The sequence below is a fragment of the Anopheles maculipalpis genome, chromosome 3RL (genome assembly GCF_943734695.1).
Source record: "Anopheles maculipalpis chromosome 3RL, idAnoMacuDA_375_x, whole genome shotgun sequence".
NCBI lineage: Eukaryota > Metazoa > Arthropoda > Insecta > Diptera > Culicidae > Anopheles > Anopheles maculipalpis.
Window position 1 is genome coordinate 56,007,412 of NC_064872.1, and position 20,654 is coordinate 56,028,065.

The following is a 20,654-nucleotide window of genomic DNA, read 5'->3' on the forward strand; positions in this document are numbered from 1 at the left end:
GGTAAAGCATGTACACAAAAAAAAAAAAGAATGATTATCGTTGTGCACCGAACCGAACACGGAAATTGTGATAAAGTACGGACAATGCAGCAAACATCAAGAATCGAAGGAACGTTTCAAACAGTACCGAAAATAATGCAATGAAATGCAACCGATGCTGACACCGCACCGCAAAGCCCCGATCAAACAATGCAGACAGACCGGCAAAGAAAGCGCATTGTCCCACTATCGTTTGAATTGTCGCCTAACGGTACATTTTGGCTCAGACTTAGAAGCATTCCGAAGGTCACTGCAGATCGACGACAGATGCAACCGTCGGGAAAAATGCGCCAATCGTTCGTTGCCCACGTTGGAGCCCGCCTTCGTTCAACCTTCTCCCTGCTCGCGCAACGTCTAACGTCTGCCGATTGTTTTAGAGGATTTTTTTTTGTTTTTCGGTGTTTCGTCGTTCTGTTTTCGATTTCGATCGAGTTTATTTTGATTATTACCTACCACGTTCGGTCTAAAAAATTTGAAAAACAATCACATTCGGTGGGAAGAGGCTGTGCCAAGCGGACTCCTTTTATGGACAACAAAAGGACAAACGCAGACGATGTGAAAAAAGAACATAAATATGTTGCGCCGGCACTGTTGGCACTTCTGTTCGTTTGTGAACTGTTGTGAACATATGCCACCAGGCATGTTTTGTACAGTGGTTTATACCACGAAGAAGGAAAATGCCATCGCAATGTGAAGGTATTCCTTGCAATCGCGCAATTTTTTCAGCAAGGAGTGAGTTGCTTCTATCATTAAAATAAATATTTTGAACCACAATTTGTGTAATTGTTTACTGTCTAACTAACTTCATGAATTAAGACCTAAGATCCTTGTACCGGTCGGACCAGCAGTGGCGCTAAAGGATCTGTTTCAAATCCCTTTCGGATTGTCCCTTTATATGCAGGACTTCACACCTGTAGGTTAAATCAAGGAAGCTAGAAATGATATTATGGCATGACTAAAACGAGATTGACAAACAATTAGTATCGAGAGTATCTGAAGGAATTCCACAAGATTCCTCAAAAAAGTGGTGTCAACCTACACCGTCTTCCTCTTCGCAAGTAACGATCGGATTTTAGGACGATTAACGAAGTAAAAGGCTTATTGCTCAGTTATGTATAATTGAAGCATTTACACAAGCAACCGTCGGAGATAGTGATGAGCGGAGTTGAGAAAGGACTCGACGTAACTGCACTCGTCACCAGAGCAAACGCAGAACTACAAACACTCACCAACCAACAATTACCACCGATAATCCTATCCACCCGCCGGGGAATTCGTCCCTGGTACCACCGTACACCTGCCATAGACTGGGAACTCAAACGCTCTCTCCGAGGAACCGGAAAAAAGCAGCCACATCGCCAATAGTGTCTTTACCCACTTAGTACAGAATAAATACATTTTCATCATATCATTACAGACAGCTCCGTTCCTCTGGACTCAGCCGGCTGTGGGATTCACTCCACCAATGATAACTGCGCCATCAGACTCCCTAACAACACTTCCATCTTCTCCGTCGAAGCAATAGCGATTCAATTAGCCGCCATCGAAGGACTACAGACCGACCGACCAAACGTCATCCAAAGACCCGCACATTCAACTTCTTGACGACATCCCTTTCTAACCCGAAATCGTTTTATGTTGAATTCTGGGTCACTCCGGAATTCACGGTAACGAAAAAGCCGATCAATTTGCCAACAATGGTCGACCCCGCCCGGATGAACCACACAACACCCTTTCACGCCGAGATGCCATCCGCATCTCCAAATCCAGTCACATCCAACGAGTCCTGTCCCACCTTCTTATAGGTCTAGGTCTTATAGGCCTTACACACTCCTACCTCCTAGAAAAATCAAGTCCTCCACTCTGCAGCTTCTGTGGTGTTGACATCACCGTTCGCCACATCCTCACCGATTGCCATGAATACACGACACACCGAGCCACCTGCCAACTAGACACCGATTACACAACAATTCCAGCATCCGACAAACTTCATCAGAGACGTCTTATTCGATTCTTACGGATCAGTATTTTTAAATAGAGACATTTAAGCAAAAGTTTTAACTTATCCATTATCATATGCCATAATCGCAATAGTGTTCCATAATATTTAAGAAACACCTGCAATAGTTTTGTATTGGATTATACAACTTATTTATACAGTAGAGTGGCGAGTGTAGTCTCTAAGCTCAAAGCCTCTTTAAATAAACAACATAAAAAAGATAGTGGAGTGGCAAGTAGCGACTCCGTTCAAACGCAAGTGAGTAACAAATTTGTCACCGAAAAATGAGTTCGATAGTAATTGGTAAAGCCATCAAAAACACAACAATCAAATTTCTTCTAAATATGCAAATACCACGAGGAGATAAACCAATACGGTGGCTAGGCCGTCCTTGCTAGGAAAAAAAAACGACGAGCATATCGAATTATAATAGCTTTACAATCCGGAAAAAATAATTTACAACTGTTAAGAGAGCATGCCCGGGATAAAGCAAAAAAAACAAGGAGGAAATACATTAAGAAATTTGAACCAAATCAGCTCAAAAAGAGTTGGGAATACAGCACATAATACAAAAAACTACTAAAATAAAAAAAGAAACAAAAACAGTTTTAAACTATATCTCAAAAAAGAAATGAACTACATATTTCTATAGGCATTGAATTTCGGGTCTGTTAAATTAAATATGTAAAAGAATAAAAGGGCATAGCTAAATCATGTATAACAGAGCTAAGCCGTTACAGGTTTCATAATTTAATGTACACATTTGATATATTTATTTTACTGTATAAAAAAGTGTATCACAACAATTACGAAGGTATTGGATAGATTGTATATTTTGTTGTTTGGAAGATGTATTACGGAAACATACGGCATTAGCGCCAGTTAAGCTTACATGTCCCTTTGTTTTATGTTATGTCAAAAGTACATATATGTATATATCGCACAAAATTCTTATGGTACCAATATCATTTGTAAGACATTTTATTCTTTTCCGAGATTCACCCGATAAGAAATAAATAACGAGATACGGATGCATAAGGCCATGTTAACCTTAATACAGAGCCGTTCTAGCAGAAATGCTAGAAAGTTTTACCTTCTAGCATTGCGCCTTAACAGCCGGTAAAACCTTGAATTGCTTTCGGGAGATTCAAACACATCATCATCACCATTTGTCCACCGTGTAATGATTGGCTGCTCGTTTACGAAACGCTGATAAGCGGCTGTATCGTCTGCCGCAATTACCGTACTTCTTTCAATGCGATCCTCGTCATCACCATTCGCAGGACGCCCCTGACAGGGAAATACGATACGCGAGTAATCGTCCTGTACCTCGTCCGGCTGATACCGGGAGCGCAGGAACAGTGTCACCGCCATCGTGATGGTAAATGCCGCAAATGCAACAAAATCATTCTCATCCAGGGCCGGGTACGCGTACACACGTTCGTAGTTTTCCACGTACAATCGGCGTACGAAGTGATGCAAGGGATAATCCAACCGTGCACCGACGATGGCATTTACTCCGTAGAAAATGCAAATGGTTCCAAAAATGAAAGAACGCGTTATCAGTATGATGGGAAGGGCCACACTCAGGATGGCGCCGACTAGCAAACCTCCCAACGCGATGTACCACGAAACATTCGGTAAGGTGTAAATGTTTCCATCTGTAAGAAAATGAACGGAACGAATGGATTTTATTTAACTTGACCGTTACCAGTCCGATTCTAGCATACTTACTTATCATACCGAACAGGGTCAAGCAGATGAGGTAGCCGGTCAAAAACGAGCAGGATATCCTGCCAGCTACGGGTGCAAATAATCCCAGCATAAGCCCAACTAGAGCTCCTACAATAGCTCCTCCAACGAGATACAGTGCAATCCATTCCTGTGCTAATGGTTTATCAAGGAAGTTTAAAATCTCCACTGTGGCCAACAGTCCTATCGCACACCCCGTACCGAGACATTTGACGACGAGCGGTAACCATCCCATGATCACTTCCAGCACCGCTAAAAAGGTCAGTATAATGGCAAACAAACGTAGCGGGATATTTAAACCATAACATCCGGCGAGATTAAGGAACGGTTTGCACGAGTATGTGTGTGCTGGAACATACAGTGCAAATCCTCTGTGTACGGGATCAATGACCGCAGTTACAAACACCATCCCCCGGCCGGTAATGCGACCGTATTTGTGCCTGTTCGGTAACAGTGGTGCGTGCAAGGTATTCTGGTGTCCCGACAGCTTTGCCGACGTGTAGCTTAAGAGCTGATTAATTGCGGAAAAATAAGACCTTTGGGAGAAATCGTGCACAGGCATAATGTAATAGTACGATTCATATTCCAATCGGGCCTTTCCACACCCATTCGGTGATCCCTGGAATGGTTTGGCAACCGAGGCTGCAGGCGTATCGACGATGACAATTTCCGGCGTAAGTGTCAAATTAAGAATGGGCGATATTTCGACCGGGAACTCCAGATTGCAACCGCCCGGAATCGGTGCGGAAGTGTTATACAGCATCAGCACCAACGATGCCCACACTGCTTGATGAGGATGCAGGTTAAACGCGTACAGGTCACCATCACCGTACATCAGCAGACCGACATTCTGTCCGGTAAGATGTCCTCCGTCCACGATGGAACTGTTGTAGCTGAGCGTAACATTGTACTCGAACGCATTCAACTGTACTATTGCGTAGCCGATGTTTTGGGCGGCATTTTTCGTATAGTTTGCCAGGTGGATACGGGTGTTCGAGTACGGCTGCAGGACGATTTCGCGATAATCGTTGATGTCGTTCGGCTTCAGCGCCACCGGGACGGTCAACTCAACGACCTCTCGAACTGTTATCACCCGACCAAAATGAGCATTTATTTTAGCAGAGCAGATAGAAAACAAAATAAGTGCCAACGGTAGGCAGATGCAACACATACGGCTTACCTAGTTCCAACTTGGTCTGCTCGGTTCCGGGAATGTATGTCGGAACATTGTTGCAAATAGAAGTGGACAGGGTTATGGCCAAAAATACAAATATACATTGAAACGAAACGAAACACCAAACTCCGTTGCGGGACATCATTCGTTATGCTGTCTTCAGAAATATGGAATTGTTTTGATTTGTTCATTACTTCACGACAGTGTTGCCAGTTGTATCAATCGACTCGTTTTGTTGAATCAAATTAAAGGCGGTACATAAATTACGTAACAATCAAAAATCAGGATTAGATCTCTCCTGCAGAGGATCCCCCTACAAAATATTAAGTAACGCTAATGCAACCCAACATCCCCTATCTTCCCAAATTTCACTTAAATATAAGTTTTTGAATAAAATTTCGCTTTTTATCGCAAGTATTACGAAAGCGCTTGATTCAGCGGTAGAAGTAACAGCAGCGTCGGACTTCACACGATAGGAAGTTGTAATTTTTTACTGTAACGATGAAATATGATGCAAAAAATGATGAGACATTGGACAAAGGATCATAAAATGGATTATTATGAAATAACGTTATTATTTCCCCTGGTATAACAAAAAATAACGCCAGGGAGAATTTCTACCAAATTGTTGAAGCAGCTTGTAACTTATGGATGCCCTCTTTAAAAACATTCAAATAAATATACATGATCAAATAACGTGATCAAGGCAAATTTGAATACAATAAGAATGTTTTTCTAAAATAATACAAGTTGGAATTTTATATGAATGAAGATAAAGCGATTATAATATAAACTATCAGGGCGCTGGAACACAGAATTCCACGAATCGGAGCGGAATGGAATCACATCAGTCGCAAACATTCAGAATGACAGCTGTCAGTTGCCCTTGCCAAGCTGGTTCCGGTTTGCGGCTGCTCGTTCTCTTTCCGTGTTAGAAGTTCAACGAGGCAACACGCTAGTGCGTTTGGCCCGCTGTGAGCAAAGATGGTGAACCACCGTATTCCTTCGGTCTTCTCGAAGACCTACGTTACCCCGCGTCGTCCGTTCGAAAAGCCGCGTCTCGATGCGGAATTGAAGATTATTGGCCAGTACGGTCTGCGCAACAAGCGCGAGGTATGGCGTGTAAAGTACACGCTTGCCAAGATCCGCAAGGCTGCCCGTGAGTTGCTCACGCTGGAAGAGAAGGATGAGAAGCGTCTGTTCCAAGGTAAGAAAAAAACCATGCGGTTCCTGGGCTAGTGTTTTCCGAACATTTCTTTTTATGATGATTTAATTTTTTCTGACACTTCTTGGCAGAATATTTCTTGTTGAAAGCAAAATGTCCGCATTAGCGGAACTGATTAAAAATTTACCAACACCGTTAAGCTATGAATAGCTTGCTTCCGCCGGTCACACATAGTGTTAATCCATCAATGTTGATCTCCACAGGTAATGCCTTGTTGCGCCGTCTGGTGCGTATCGGTGTGCTGGATGAATCCCGCATGAAGCTCGATTACGTTCTCGGTCTGCGAATTGAGGATTTCCTTGAACGTCGTCTGCAGACGCAAGTGTTCAAGCTGGGATTAGCCAAGTCGTACCATCACGCACGCGTTCTTATCCGCCAGAGACACATTCGGTAAGTGTAGCCAACGATCTGATGATGGGTGAACAAATAGAAAAGTAGTCGGATGATCGTGCGGAGACAGAGAGAACGTAAAGCTCATCGAAATACGCTTTTATTATGTGTTCAGTTCTGTAGAGAGATTTTGCATTGGTTTCGAACCGTTGCAAATGATCGTGAGTGCCACTTAGATTCTGGTTTGGTCTGATGGCCTATTGGTTTCTAACGCCTCACATTAATTTCAATTCCCTTGGCACTACTGGTCGATGGTTTTGGTCCCCATTTGAGGTAACTCAAAGCCCACACAAAAAAGGGTTAAAGGGGCCAAATCCCGACACAATCGCCAATGTGAATGTGAACGCTCTCTACTGAGATGTCTGCCCTCGGAAGCAAGAAAGAGAAATGTTTCTCCGACGAGCACGATGCTGGTACGCATCATCATGGGCCGATGGATAATCGCACATTTATAACCGTATGGATGAGGTAAACTTAAGCTAAGAAAATAAGTTTAATTTCATGTTCATGGCGAATTTCATAGCGTAAATGAATATTTTGCATTTAGCCATAAATTTCAAGCGGCGTAATTTTTGTAATGAAACAGGCAATTGCTTCGTAACCTTTTGTAACTTCGATCATAATTTTATTGAAGGTTTCATTGGAATCAATTTCTTATCACTGACAGACGATTATATCTTGCTAGTACCACGCGATTATTTTAATTTCTCAACAGATATCCTCTCCTTGTAAAGTTCAACATTTCAATAACATTAGCAATCAGCTTAAACTACAATTGGTATATGAATTTTGATATCAAAAAGTTGTTCTCTTTACTTTAGTGAGTTTAATTTTGCGTTTTCTCCCCTAAGTCCGGCGACCACGCTTTTACTGAGATACAATTCAGTTAGAAGTGCCATTTATAATACGGGGTATATTATTTCATATATGATAGGAATCCCATGATGCCAAAACTCATGCATTAAATGGGTGCCGAATTTATATTGAAACATTAAATAAAATTACTATTTAGAAAACGATAGCGATCAGCAAAATGAATGCATTCTACTCTTGAAAACACCAAGGATGGATGAATTTTGATACAAGTTGCGTTTAACCCCCATCTAGGATCACACTTTGACTGATATACAATTCAGTTGTAAGTGCTTATTTATTTATTCGGGGAATATTAATTCATATATGATAGGAATCCCATGATGCCAACACTCATGCATTAAATGGGTGCCGAATTTATATTGAAACATTAAATAAAATTACTATTTAGAAAACGATAGCGATCAGCAAAATGAATGCATTCTACTCTTTTGAAAACACCAAGGATGGATGAATTTTGATACAAGTTGCGTTTAACCCCCATCTAGGATCACACTTTGACTGATATACAATTCAGTTGAAAGTGCTTATTTATTTATTCGGGGAACATTAATTCATATATGATAGGAATCCCATGATGCCAATACTCATGCATTAAATGGGTGCCGAATTTATATTGAAACATTTAACTAAAATACTATTTAAAACAACTGTTGCAATCAGTTAAACGAATGCATTCTACTGCTTAAACCACAAAGGATGGATGAATTTTGATATTAAAATTATCATGTTTAGTTTACCCATGCTAATGTTGCATTTTCCCCAATGTCTGGCGACCACGCTTCATCTGAGATACTAATCAATTCAGTTAGGAGTGCCTATTTTATCTGGGGTATATTAATTCAAATTAGGAACCTCATTATGCCAATACTCATGCGTAAATGGGGGCCGTAACAATATTGAAACAATTTTATATTTGACCAACAAGGTATAATTTTCACGTCTGCACTTGCATGTTACATTTATATAGGTCCGAAGCAGTCGTCCTTCATTTCTGTGCAATTTTATGTCGCCTGTTTAATTTGTTCAAGGTTAATTGCAAATTTTTATACCTACCAACGAGCGAGCTGTATTTGTACACAAAAAATCTCACTGGTTAATAATTCGTATCAATTTTTCTTTCACAGTGTCCGTAAGCAGGTCGTGAACATTCCCTCGTTCATCGTCCGTCTGGATTCGCAGAAGCACATTGACTTTTCGCTCAAGTCACCGTTCGGTGGTGGCCGTCCGGGTCGCGTCAAGAGGAAGAACCTGAAGAAGGGCCAGGGCGGTAGCGGCGGTGGTGCTGAAGAAGAAGAAGAAGATTAAACTTTCGCGGTTTCTCCTGCATAAAACACACCATGCTGTTGTTGCTGCTACTTTGCGTAATGCAATAAAACATAAATTAACAAGAGACCTGAAACGATAGGAAAGAAAATTATTTTATCAAAGATTCATCCGACAACTAGGCTAATCCTGCAGCAATGTTATTCTTTTGCAACTACAGCCTCGAGTGGGTTTACGTCTCAAAATCCTGGGCACTCTATTGAATAGTAGTTGGTAGCTGAATAATTCTGTCCTTACGGGGAAGATGTTCCTGGGCAGGATTCGATGCTTGATTTTAGGTCCTGCGAGAATTTAGCGATTCATTAACACGTTATATTCGCAACCTACACTTAATATAAACTCATCTCTATTTACAAACCAACTTACAGGATCATCTGTGGGATTAACCGTCAATTGGGAATCGGCGACATTGAATGGGGGTTTTGCGGATGGCTGGGTTTGGGCATTTTACTATCTTTATAGAATCCGAACTCGACCCTATTAGATGTATTTATTTTTCTTCAGCAGGGCGAACCTGAAAAACTTTTTTTTTTATTTCCTGAAGGACGGCCTGGTCGTATTGCTAATCTAAAAAACATGACAAACTATATTAATTAAGTTTTATGGGTCCCATGTACACATGGTTATCAGTTCTTTTTTATAAAAAAATAGTATGTTAATTATGTTTAAACCTTTTAGCTCGTTCATGAAAAAATGCATTGTAACCGTTAAAGGTAATGTTGAATGGTATCAGACTGTACGACAATAATTCAAAGTTTAAATTCGACCTAGTCGACTTGGCTCTTCCTAGAAGTTTATACTAACCGCTAAAATGCTAATTACCGTATGTAAATTATTTTGATGTTTGTTTGAATTAATTATTGTAAACGAAATCGAGTTTGGTCGAATAAAATTGTCCTTGGAATATTACGTTGAAGATTGATCATCGATTGGGGGCGCTTAATGGGTCAACATTATTTTCGACTTGAAAGCAATCTAGAGAAAGTTAATGGAAATCTAATACTTAAAACAAATTATATTATTTGGGGATCGGGTTTCTAATCCCGTTATACCATGGACTTGTGGATCCCGCGAACCTGTGGACGTTCCGATTATGATAAAATCGAATAAAAAACATAGAAACACCAGACCAATGAGCTCTCGAGTGCAAAACAAACAGAAAATTTTTAATAATCAAAATGTAGACCAATTTAGGATGGGAACGTTACTGTTCCACAAACGGAACGGAGTAGATCTTACTCTTTTCCCTATGTCTGTTTCTATCCAATCCGGACGCACATCACTACCCCCAGACGGAGCGGCTTGCCGAAGTGTGAGAAACGTCGAACAACCGTGGGCAAAGAAAATTCAGTTTATCAACGTTACTTAGCACCGCTTTCCAAGCGTTGGTGCAGCCAAACGTTTCAGCTTACTTCAACGTGCAAGTAAAGCATGCAAGACATTGTAGTGCGTGAATATTTTGCCCTTAAAGTGAGTGCAAATTAACGCCTGGCCTTCGGACGTAAAACCGGCGAAGCACCGAAAGCGTGAAGCTGGTTTTTGTATCGCGTAGTGTGATAGTGTGGTAGAGAGAGAGAGAAAAGGAGATAGTGGCTGCCTGTATTCTTCCTTCCCGTTGTGTGTTGGTGTCGTCGTCCGTGTAAAAGAGCTTACACAGTCGCGCTGACTGAAGGCGAGAAGAAAGATGGCCGAAAGCGTAGAGATAGATCTGTACGCCGACGATTTAGATCAGGATTATGGGCAAAATAACGTAAGTAGCAGTGAAAAGCATGGACTGCTTTAATTGTAGCACAGGTTGGTTGTATGCTGAGAATGCAAAGAATAATCCCACAGGCGTTTGCTTCAAATCGAAGGCGCTTGTGAGTTTTGTACGTGTGTTTGCGTGTGTATGTGTCCCCACTATGAAGAAGCTAGTGTTGTTTGTGCAGAATGAAATGAAAATTTGGAATTGTCCATAAGTCAGGATTTGGTTTATTTTTCTCAGATTGCGTGTGTGTGCTTCTTTCGTTTTCAGGATGATTTTGGAGCAGATAGTGGCGACCTGTACGACGATGTAATCGTACCTTCCGGTGACCGCAACAATGCGGGCAGAGGGCCGTCTATCGATCGCGGGGAAGGAGTCGATACGAATGGGTCGTATCACCATCATCCTGGCGCTTGGTCAATCAGCCACATTCCACGCCGTCATCAGCTGTACGTGGGCAATCTACCCTGGTGGACAACGGACCAGGACATAACAGATTCGCTGGCGGACTTGGGGGTCAATGACTTTCAGGAGGTGAAATTTTTCGAGAACCGGGCCAATGGGCAATCGAAGGGTTTCTGTGTGATTTCGCTCGGTTCGGAGAATAGTTTGCGTTTGGTGATGGATCGGCTGCCGAAGAAGGAACTGCACGGCCAGAATCCGGTCGTGACAATGCCCACGAAGCAAGCGCTCAATCAGTTTGAGAGCCAACAAAAGACGAGACCGACGCCTCCGGCACCGGGACAAACAAATGGGCCACGACCACCCGTACCGGGCATGCCGATGGGTGGTCCAGGCGGTCCTGGGGGTCCTGGCGGCGGTCACGGTGGGCCAGGTATGGGTGGTCCAGGAGGACCGGGACCAGGTGGACCGGGAGGTCCGGGAGGTATGGGAGGTGGTCCCGGTGGTCCACAACCGCGCATGATGAATCCGAACATGCCTCCAGGAATGCGTCCACCACATCCACACATGTCAGGGCCGATGCATATGCAAGGGCCGCACGGCGGTCCGGGCGGTCCACCAAGACCACAGGTAAGTGTACTCCGTGGTGTGAGAGAGTTCGATGAGTAAGTTTCATCACCCACCGCAAACGTTTCTCGTAGGGACCACCAATGCATCAAGGGAATGGACCACCGCAGCAACCGCCTCGATTCCAGAATCAAAACCAATGGAATGGTCCACCACGTATGAACGGTCCACGACCAGGCGGCCCGGGGGGTCCAGGCCCAATGCAGCACAGGCCGCAAATGGCAAGTTATTCATAGCCTTTTGGTCTTGCTCGCGTCATTTTATCATCATCTCACTACTAGCAGCTAGCACCAGCGGATCCTGGTCAGTGGAGTTATATTAACGATTCGGTTTTCCTTTTTCCCCTGCTTTTATTTATAGTTCCAAGGACCTCCGAATGGTATGCCACGCGGACCTCGTCCCGAATGGAACAGACCCCCGATGCACGGTGGTTATCCGCCCGGGCATCCGGGCGGCCCTGGTCAGGGTCCGCCGCATATGCAGGGAGGTCCACATGGGCCCCGTGCTCCACACCATGGCTCGATGGGAGGTCCACCGGGACCGCAAGGTCCGGCACCGCACGTAAACCCCGCGTTCTTTAATCAAGGTGGTGGGCCACCGAATCATCCGAATGGTGGTGGCCCAGTTGGACCACCGCATGGACCCCAAGGACAGGGCGGAGGACCACCACAACATTTTAACCCACAGGGTGGTGGTGCTCCACGCGGTGGTCCGTGGCCGGTACAGGGCGGTAAGCCTCCGGGTGCGCCGGGCGGTTTTCCGGAGCATCCCATCACACCGCAGCTGAGCGAAGCAGAGTTTGAAGAGATTATGACCAGAAATCGTACAGTGAGCAGTTCTGCCATCGCCAGGTATGCGCTAGTTGCTTCGGCAATCTATCGGCCAGAGTACATTGCTTGCCATGTTCTCATTGGATACCCCTTTTTTCCTGTCGTCAAACGTTTCAGAGCCGTATCGGATGCCGCCGCTGGGGAATATTCCAGCGCAACGGAAACGCTCGAGACTGCGATCTCGCTTATCAAACAGTCTAAGGTTGCACAAGATGAACGGTGCAAAATATTGATCGTTTCACTGCAGGACACGCTGCATGGCATCGAGACAAAAAGCTACACTCGGCGGGAGCGATCCCGTTCGCGTGAACGCTCGCACAGACGCCAGCGCCGAGAGCGTTCCACCTCACGCTACCGGGAAAGATCGCGCGATCGCGAACGGGACCGTGAGCGTGATCGGGATCGTGATCGCGAGCGTGACGGGTAGGTACACACTCAACAGCAGCAGGCCAGCTTTACAGGGTTTAACGGCGCTGTTTTGTGAATGTCCAAGGGAAATTTTTCATTTCTGTAAAGGATTATTTTGATCAATGCGATCAATTGAACAAGCAATGCTACGAAATAGTTTTTACAGAAAATGGAAAATACTGTCGACATTTACAGAGAAATGCAGTTGATAGAATGCGGCGAACCAACTCTAGAGGATAGCTAAAGCGTATATGAAATCCTTGAACATTGTTCTAGAAACATCGAATACATTAGCGAATCAGTAGAAATAGTTATGGAAGCGGGTGCCATTGATGTGGAAAACGAATTAAACCACCTGTCAAAATTCATTTTCATGACTATTTTTGTTTATTCGCTTATGTATTGGGTGTTTGGGTAAAGTTGGCTCGCCGCCGCACCCTATCACTTGGATTTCTCTGCAAATATAAGTCATACTGGCCTGTAACGTGGTTCTTTCCCTGGATGTAACCAATCGCTAAGCTTTTTTTCTCTAAAATTTCTTCATATGTTCGCTTACCCTAGCTCTCGCCGTTCCCGCCCTAGAAAATCTCCCGAACCGGCCACCGATAATGCGACGGAGAGTTCCTCCAAACGCTATTACAACGACGACCGTTATCGTTCGTCGGACCGCGAGCGGGAACGCGATCGTGATCGTGAGCGCCGCGAAGATCACCGGTCCAGGCATTAAAGTAGTACTAAATTTATTATTTTTGTCTCCATCCTTTCACACACGCTATTTTTGTGTTTCGGTTTCTAATTGAAAATGGAAACCGGTCCATGTTTCATGCAGCAAATATTTAAGGCTGTAATCGTAAGATACAGTTCCGTGCGTCCGCTATCCTTTTTTTAATTGAACTCTACTATTTAGCCGCTCTTAATGATTGCATTGATTCTAAAAATGTTTCAAGCTGCACAGTTTATTGAAAAGTTTTCCGCCTATTATTTTTTGAACAAATGGAACAATTGAATTCTTTTTTTTACGTATTTTTACATTTTTTTTGGATTTATAATGGAAAAACGTGGGTGAACTGAGAAAGCAATTTGTTATCCACGTTACAATGGATGGAGTTGCCTTTTCTCGCAAGTGCTCACGAACAAGAATCTTTTGGTTGCTCGGGATAAACCCGAAGAAGCAAGTTGTATGTGTGGTTTGTCTGTATTCAGTGAGGTGGTGAACAAAGAAGCAACTTTTAATTCCAAATAAATTATGACTATTATACGCAAGAGAGAGAGAGAGAGAGAGAGAGAGAGAGAGATAAACAAACACAAAGATGAACAAGGGGAAGAAGAAACATCTAGCATGCTGCTGCTGCTGCTATTACTAACTAGGAAAATTAAATGCAAAATAGCGGCGGAGAGTGGTTCCAGTTCCATATTCGTATTTGGCGTATGGTGACAAAGATTTGTAGCGAGAAAGTAAAAACAACAACACACATACACACACTCACTCACCTCTCCCAAAACGAACAACCGATAATCCTCCCGTGGGAGTGCTGTCTGCGTGCCTGGTCCTGGAGAATCATAGCTTCTCGTCAGTGAGTTTGCAGAACACAAGAACATCGTCCAGGCTTCCGGTGGCTTCTGCACACAACGATCGATCGACCGGAGAGCGAAAGCGTAGCAGTGAGTGGAGTCCCGGAACGGAAAGCCGGCCCCCGTACCACAGCCGCCATACTACCATCGCTACAGATCCGCAAAGAAGATTGTAACTCACAAAACCCCCCTTTTTAAGTCAATAATTATAAACGTAATCAGAGAGAACAAAAAAAAAATCAAAAAAAGTAACAAAAAAATCATTGTTCAAACTTTGTGTATCGTGTTGTGTTGTATTCTGTCCCCTACCTATTTTATTACCTACCTACAAATACCGATTATACTTAGAAAGACAGCAAGAGAACTTAAAACGATGTATTATTATTGTACATTTAGACCATTTACCTACTCTAAGCCAAATGGGGTATGTAGCGTAAACGTAGCCTATTTATTAATTTATACACAGTGTCCAACGTTGATTTTTTTAAAAACTTATTTGTATTTAGTTTGAATTGTGATAGACTGCGCATCGCACACAATGTGTGCGCTAAAATATTTTCCTATTCACAAGCCACAACGAGAAGAAGTATATTTGTAATGCGCGATAGACGTAGTTGTAAAGTATGTAATCGAAGCGAGGGAAAATTGTAAAGCTCCTATGGATATTTACCTGGAGCCGACACGAAACGGAAACGAATATCATGTGTAAAATATCTCGACATTTAAGGCGTAGTCCAGAGACGGTGGCGCAAATAGAACTGTGTTGACCGTTTCTTTCGCCACTTGTATTGTATGCTGTCCAGCGTCCAATTGTGGACAATGTTAAACTCGCTACTATGTAACGAAATTGTTCTGAACTACTGTTTTCTCGATATCTTTCGAGAGCTTTTCGTACAGCCTAAAAAACGACATGACGGCGCGTGCTGTTAACAGAACGAACGTAGGTATCACAGTTTTCTTAAAGAATCTATTTTTGTTACATGGTTCTTTGAGGCAAAAATTGTTACTTTCGAATCGACAGAAGACTTTTATTGAAATTGCGTTATGCGATGCTCGTCTATCCAACATAGCATAAAGAATTGTAAACAAAAAATTGTAAAATTGATAGCTTCGAAAGACTGTTTGATGAGCGTCCCCGTCAGCTATGAATGATTAGGTTCCACACTGGGGACCTTCCTACGAGAAACATTCGCAACAATTCTATGTAAAGGAGGAATATTGTTTCCTTTCTAGATTTAACACTTATTTGTACCAACCGTTTGAAAGAACACAGAACTTCCTAGCCTAGTAAGGACTAGGGCTGAACCTGTAAGACTGAACTTTGTATCTTAATACTCATTTTGAAGCACTAATCGATGGATGTTTGTTATATCGAATGGTGGAAACATTGTTGGCGCATACGTAGTTTAGCAAATCTTGTACCTTTCTTGCATAAGCTAATGCAAAACAAATATTTATATACGCAAGAAAACAAACAGAAAACAAAGGTAAATCCGATAAATTTGCATTGCTTCGTTTGATTAGAATTAATATTAGAGAAACTGTCATATACGCGGTACCTGTCACTCAATACCGGACACTTGAAAATACAAGCGTTTTCCAGCACTTTGCGTGCCGAGAAACGTCGAATTGGCACGAAATCATGCCTATCGTTCCGTCTATCTCTCCTTCGCGCCAACATGTAAAAAACACCCCATGGAACTTCTGGTTCAAATTCGCGAAAGGTCAGTATCAAATGCAATCAAAGTATATCAAATGACCAGCAGCAAATTTATATCCGTTTGTCGCTCTAAAATTGTATCATGAGTAAAGACATATCTGTAAAAGCGCGAAAACTTTTAATTAATAATAAGATTAGAAAAAAAAAGTGTTGCAGAGAGATACAAGGCGTTGGATCCATATAAACGAATTGTAAATTCATTTAGAGGAATATTCCAAATGAATATTAGAATTTTGCAAGCACAGCACAATCATGTAATGGAATTATGCATTCACTGAGGGGAACTCGGCATCGCTGTTATGAAATTTTGCAATTACAGCTATTTTTGCTAATATTTTTTTTGCGTAAACCCGTTCAAATGACTGATAAGGTGCTGTTGTAAAAAATCCTATTGAAGAGACATTTATTCATTTTGCTAGTTTAATAGAGGAGAAAGAAAAGCTCAGCTGAAAATTCCACTATATGATTGCAATTGTTCTCTAATTTAATGTAATATTTCACTATTTGATTGCAAAGTTGCCCAAGAAGCTTGTAATATCGCTCTATCCATTTCGAATCCATCTCACTACGCATAACAACAAACGTGAGAAGTCTACCGTTTATGACACAATTAAAAGGTTTAATCTTGTTGGACAGAAGCGTGTAAAGCGTCCGTAATTGAGTGACAAGTAGTACTGTACATAAACATTATTTGCTGTGATTTAGGTGATGAATATTTGAAATCTCACTGTTCAAAACCATCGAATGTGAAAATTTGTTTTATTTATTGCATTGCAAATGTCTCTCCGATATTGTTAAAGGTTAGATGTGGGGACTACTTTTATTCAGTAATAATTTTGAAACCATTGGTTTTCCATCATCTTCCTTTATTTGCATGTAGCAGGAAGTGCGATTGATATACCGTTTCTTCCACAAAGTGTAAGATGTAGTATTAAGCACTGTAAAACCTACGGACACGAAAAGAAATGTGTCTAGCAATAATATTCTTTTCACATGAAAAAGAGAATATTATCCCATTTTTACTACGGGCATGTCAAAGAATCTTCTATATTGATCTATATCAACAGAAATTTAAGGGTATTAAAGGAGAACATCATCAAACAATCGATACTTACCTTTAATTCTTAGTAAACTAGTAAACGCAAGGTAAGGCTAATGCAACCAAGTAACAAAATTATGTGAGATAGTTTGTGCAGTATACAAAAAGGAAGAAAAACTAGAATTTTAAATTTATTTTTAATAGAATGCTGCATTGCAACGATAGAACGATAGAAAAAAAGTCAATTATTTTAATAACTTTTTGTGCGATATAGGTATTAATATCATGTAAAGTCTTCCTTTAAAGATATACCAAGAAGTGGAGAATTTTGTAAATCTTGTTGCCGAAGCAGCATTTAAAAATATTTTAAAATGCCTATGAAACATAAATTTAGCGTAAAAGTACAACGTCCGGCGGCCTGAAGAAACGCTTGGAACTAAACTCTTAAAAATACTGTGATATAGTAGTAACAATCAAGCGCAAAAGTTTTAACAACAGTTGAATTTTCCTGCAAAATATGTAGCACTACCGAATAACACAGCCTCGAAAAGAACAAAAACCGCCCAAACTACACCGTTCGTTTTAAAATTAAATGTTTATTTTACTTTTCCGGTTTCTCGGTTTTTTATCTGTTTCTCTGTTCTCATCATCTCTGTTTTGTATCTTTTGTTTTCGTTTGTTTCTTATCCCATTTGTCTGTCCATAATATATTCTCATTCACTGTTTCCTTTTCACTTGTTACACTTTGCTCTCTTTACGTTTGGTGGGACACCGCCCCATCCCAAGCCACAACACCGTCCTCGCTCTCAATAATTATTCACAGTGATTTCACAAAATTTAGCCTAAACACAATCGCTTCCTTATGTATGCGCGCCTTTTTCCCTCCCTTTGCTTACCTTTTTTTTCTACTTTTGCATCGATCACACACTTGCTTGTTCTTACTTTACAAACTATTTCTTCGTTTCTTCCTTTTGCTTTTCATTTTGTTTCCACCAGACATAAACTTAAAGCATTTAAATCCGGACTTCCGGTGTTTCTGTGTTTCTCTGTCTTCGTACCCGCGACAGTTGTGAGAAGAGTGATAAAAAGCGAGAGAAAAAGAGAGACGGAAGAGGGTTTTTTTTCTGCTGTTGTTAATTGTTAGAAAGTTATTATTATTATTTCCGAATTATTGTGCACTTTTGCTGTTTTGTCGGGATGAAGACGACGGTCCTGACTCACACCAGTTAGCCACAACGTTTGAAGAGGATTTTTAAGTGGCAGGACAAAACAAAGAAAAGGGCATTTGTCGAAGATGTCACGATCGGTCCAGCCACTTCTCGTTCTGCACCTTCACTATCGAACTACTACACTCGCTTATTATCGTTTTTGGATGCTTCTTTCGCTTTTTCTTCCCCTCAAACTTAACTATCGATTGGATCTCTTACGTACTAAGGGGGAGTTGTTTTCTTGCTTTTTCACCAACCGGGTTCATCATTATTACACACATTTCGTTTCACTTTGATAAGTTGTGTCCTGTTTGTGTGTTTCCGTATTTCAATGTTCGATTAGTTGATCTCTTCTGCTGCGTCGCTACCACTATATGATCCTTAATCCCGCTTTAGGTCACTCTTCGCCATCATCCTACTACTATACCACAGTCCGCCCGTCAACTAGTTGCTCCCCTCGTTCGACACCCTTTACAAGGGATGTGTGGAACAATCCGCAGCAAAAAAAAAAGAAAGATAATCGTACAAAGTCGACGGATTTCGGGCAGCACTATTAACCTATTTTTATGGAACACAGTAACAATTTACAGTTTCGTAACGAGAGATGAAAAAAAAAATGTAGCCAGCAGTAGTACACGTTTACAGACGAACGAATGGGTGCACAGAAAGCCGGGATCGACTCGATATATAAGAAGCACAAAAGCATCCTCTGTCGGTGCATTGTGGCCATTGTGTAGTATAATGTACAAAAGCGAGCGATCGATCGGCATGGAAAAATAGACACACACAAAGCTATTGCGAACATATCTTTCCTCCCCTATCCAAATAAGGTGAACCTGCCGCTGTCGAAGAATCTATTGCTTATTGTGGTGTCGTGTCGTGTTTCTCCCTTTTCCCTGCCTGTTTCGCCAGAAAAAAAACCCTCCTCCTTAACACTACTAATCACGCGCGTCTTTCTTTTTGTACAGACTTCCCCCCTTCCTGGTGCCGATCACGTACCACTAACCAGATCATCAGAGCCAGAGACATTCAACATTGAACTAAATAATGTAGACAATAACAAACAATTTAAATTTTGTAGAGAAAGAAATACATCTAACGTTTTTTTCTTCACTGATAACACCTGATGATAATAAGCTGAGCTCTTCGGCACATGCACCGGGGGTGTGTATTGGTGTGTGAAGAAAAAATTGGATTGAAATATCTGTTTTAAACCTAAAGATGCGCGCCCACCATTGGCACAATGAAATCAGATTTATACCATCATGATGGGGTATGTTTGTGTGAATGGGTTTCCTATTGTTTAAAGGGGGGAATTGAAGGTAAAAAGGCAAAAAAGATTGATTACGCTGGTAACATTAGTTCGTGTTCTGTTGTGTTGTGTCCTGCTCGATTGCTAAGACATTCTCTTAGCAAAAGAAATAACAATAGCCTTACCTCAAGGCTTAAGTTAGGGGTTTATCCTGTTTATGTGGAGGTAAGGGATTCTTGTACGGTGGTTGCAAACGTTGCAAGTTGCTTTGGGACAAGAAATTTGAAACAATCGAGATCAGCAAGAGTAACTCAAACAACTTCTTTATGAACACAGTGAGCAGACACAAAAAGTCATATTATTGCTGTGTGGCGAACTGCTCAAAGCATCAGGACATTGTCTTTAACCAGCGAAGAAACATCTTGTCCGTTATGATGTATTTCCCGGCGGCTAGAGAAAATGTGCTTATATGATGGGAAGTTTCATTCTTCGAAAGTGAAGTCGAATCGGAGCAGAACTTCCGCCTTTAAGCGCTCATCATGAATGAACTGACTGCGCAGGATCAATTCAAGTGCTAGGTTAAAGGATAAATGTTTTATGGCAACAACGGTGTAGAGATGTGGTTGGTTGTGTACGAATACCTGGGAAGATGAATGAGCTGAGCTCTAGTTTCAGCTCATTCCGACACTTAAGTGGACTGTGCTTTTTATGTTGCGATTTACACGAAATAATATAATTTAATTGTAAAATCGCTTCGACGAATGTTTCAAACTAGAAGGTAATATTCCACAAAGCCCTGCAATCATGTAATGGAATTTTGCATTCAATGAGGGGAAATAAGCATCAAGTATGTGGAATTTGGCATTAAACAGGTCTTAAAAAAAGCAGTAGTTAACATCACTTTTGCAACTAATTTATGCGTAAAATCCATTTAAATATTAATGATACGATGGAAACAAACGATTAGACGACAGCTAATCCACTATTCATTCCTGAAAAATTTCACTGAAACATCTGAAAGTTCCATTACATGGATCGAAACGCTGTAAGGGCTTTCGTGAAGGATTGCCAGAC

At 41.6% G+C, this 20,654-nt stretch overlaps 3 protein-coding genes across 4 annotated transcripts in view; 2 read left to right on the forward strand and 1 right to left on the reverse strand.

Annotated features, from left to right (window-relative positions):
- The window catches only part of LOC126563052 (40S ribosomal protein S9), a 227,540-nt gene extending 218,762 nt beyond the window's left edge, over positions 1-8,778 (forward strand). Inside the window, exons 2-4 of one of the 2 annotated variants that reach the window (XM_050219662.1) lie at positions 5,924-6,171; positions 6,393-6,579; positions 8,580-8,778. In XM_050219662.1, the coding sequence (XP_050075619.1) occupies positions 5,949-6,171; positions 6,393-6,579; positions 8,580-8,760 (591 nt within the window). In that variant the 5' untranslated portion in view covers positions 5,924-5,948 and the 3' untranslated portion in view covers positions 8,761-8,778. Of the gene's footprint in view, positions 1-5,866; positions 6,172-6,392; positions 6,580-8,579 lie in introns of those variants that run through there. The other variant, XM_050219661.1, reaches the window with a different exon arrangement.
- On the reverse strand, positions 3,128-5,109 carry LOC126561890 (transmembrane 7 superfamily member 3-like). Its single transcript, XM_050218252.1, has 3 exons — positions 4,971-5,109; positions 3,773-4,873; positions 3,128-3,699 (listed from the first exon to the last, which is right to left on the reverse strand). Exons 1-3 carry the CDS (start codon positions 5,107-5,109, stop codon positions 3,128-3,130), a joined length of 1,812 nt encoding a protein of 603 aa, XP_050074209.1.
- A 1,619-nt stretch (positions 8,779-10,397) lies between the features above and the next one.
- Positions 10,398-13,516, forward strand: LOC126561831 (cleavage and polyadenylation specificity factor subunit 6). The gene is made up of 6 exons (XM_050218162.1): positions 10,398-10,528; positions 10,793-11,554; positions 11,626-11,772; positions 11,912-12,402; positions 12,499-12,804; positions 13,351-13,516. The coding sequence occupies exons 1-6, from the start codon at positions 10,463-10,465 to the stop codon at positions 13,514-13,516; spliced, it is 1,938 nt and encodes a 645-aa protein (XP_050074119.1). The 5' UTR covers positions 10,398-10,462.
- The last annotated feature ends 7,138 nt before the right edge of the window (positions 13,517-20,654 follow it).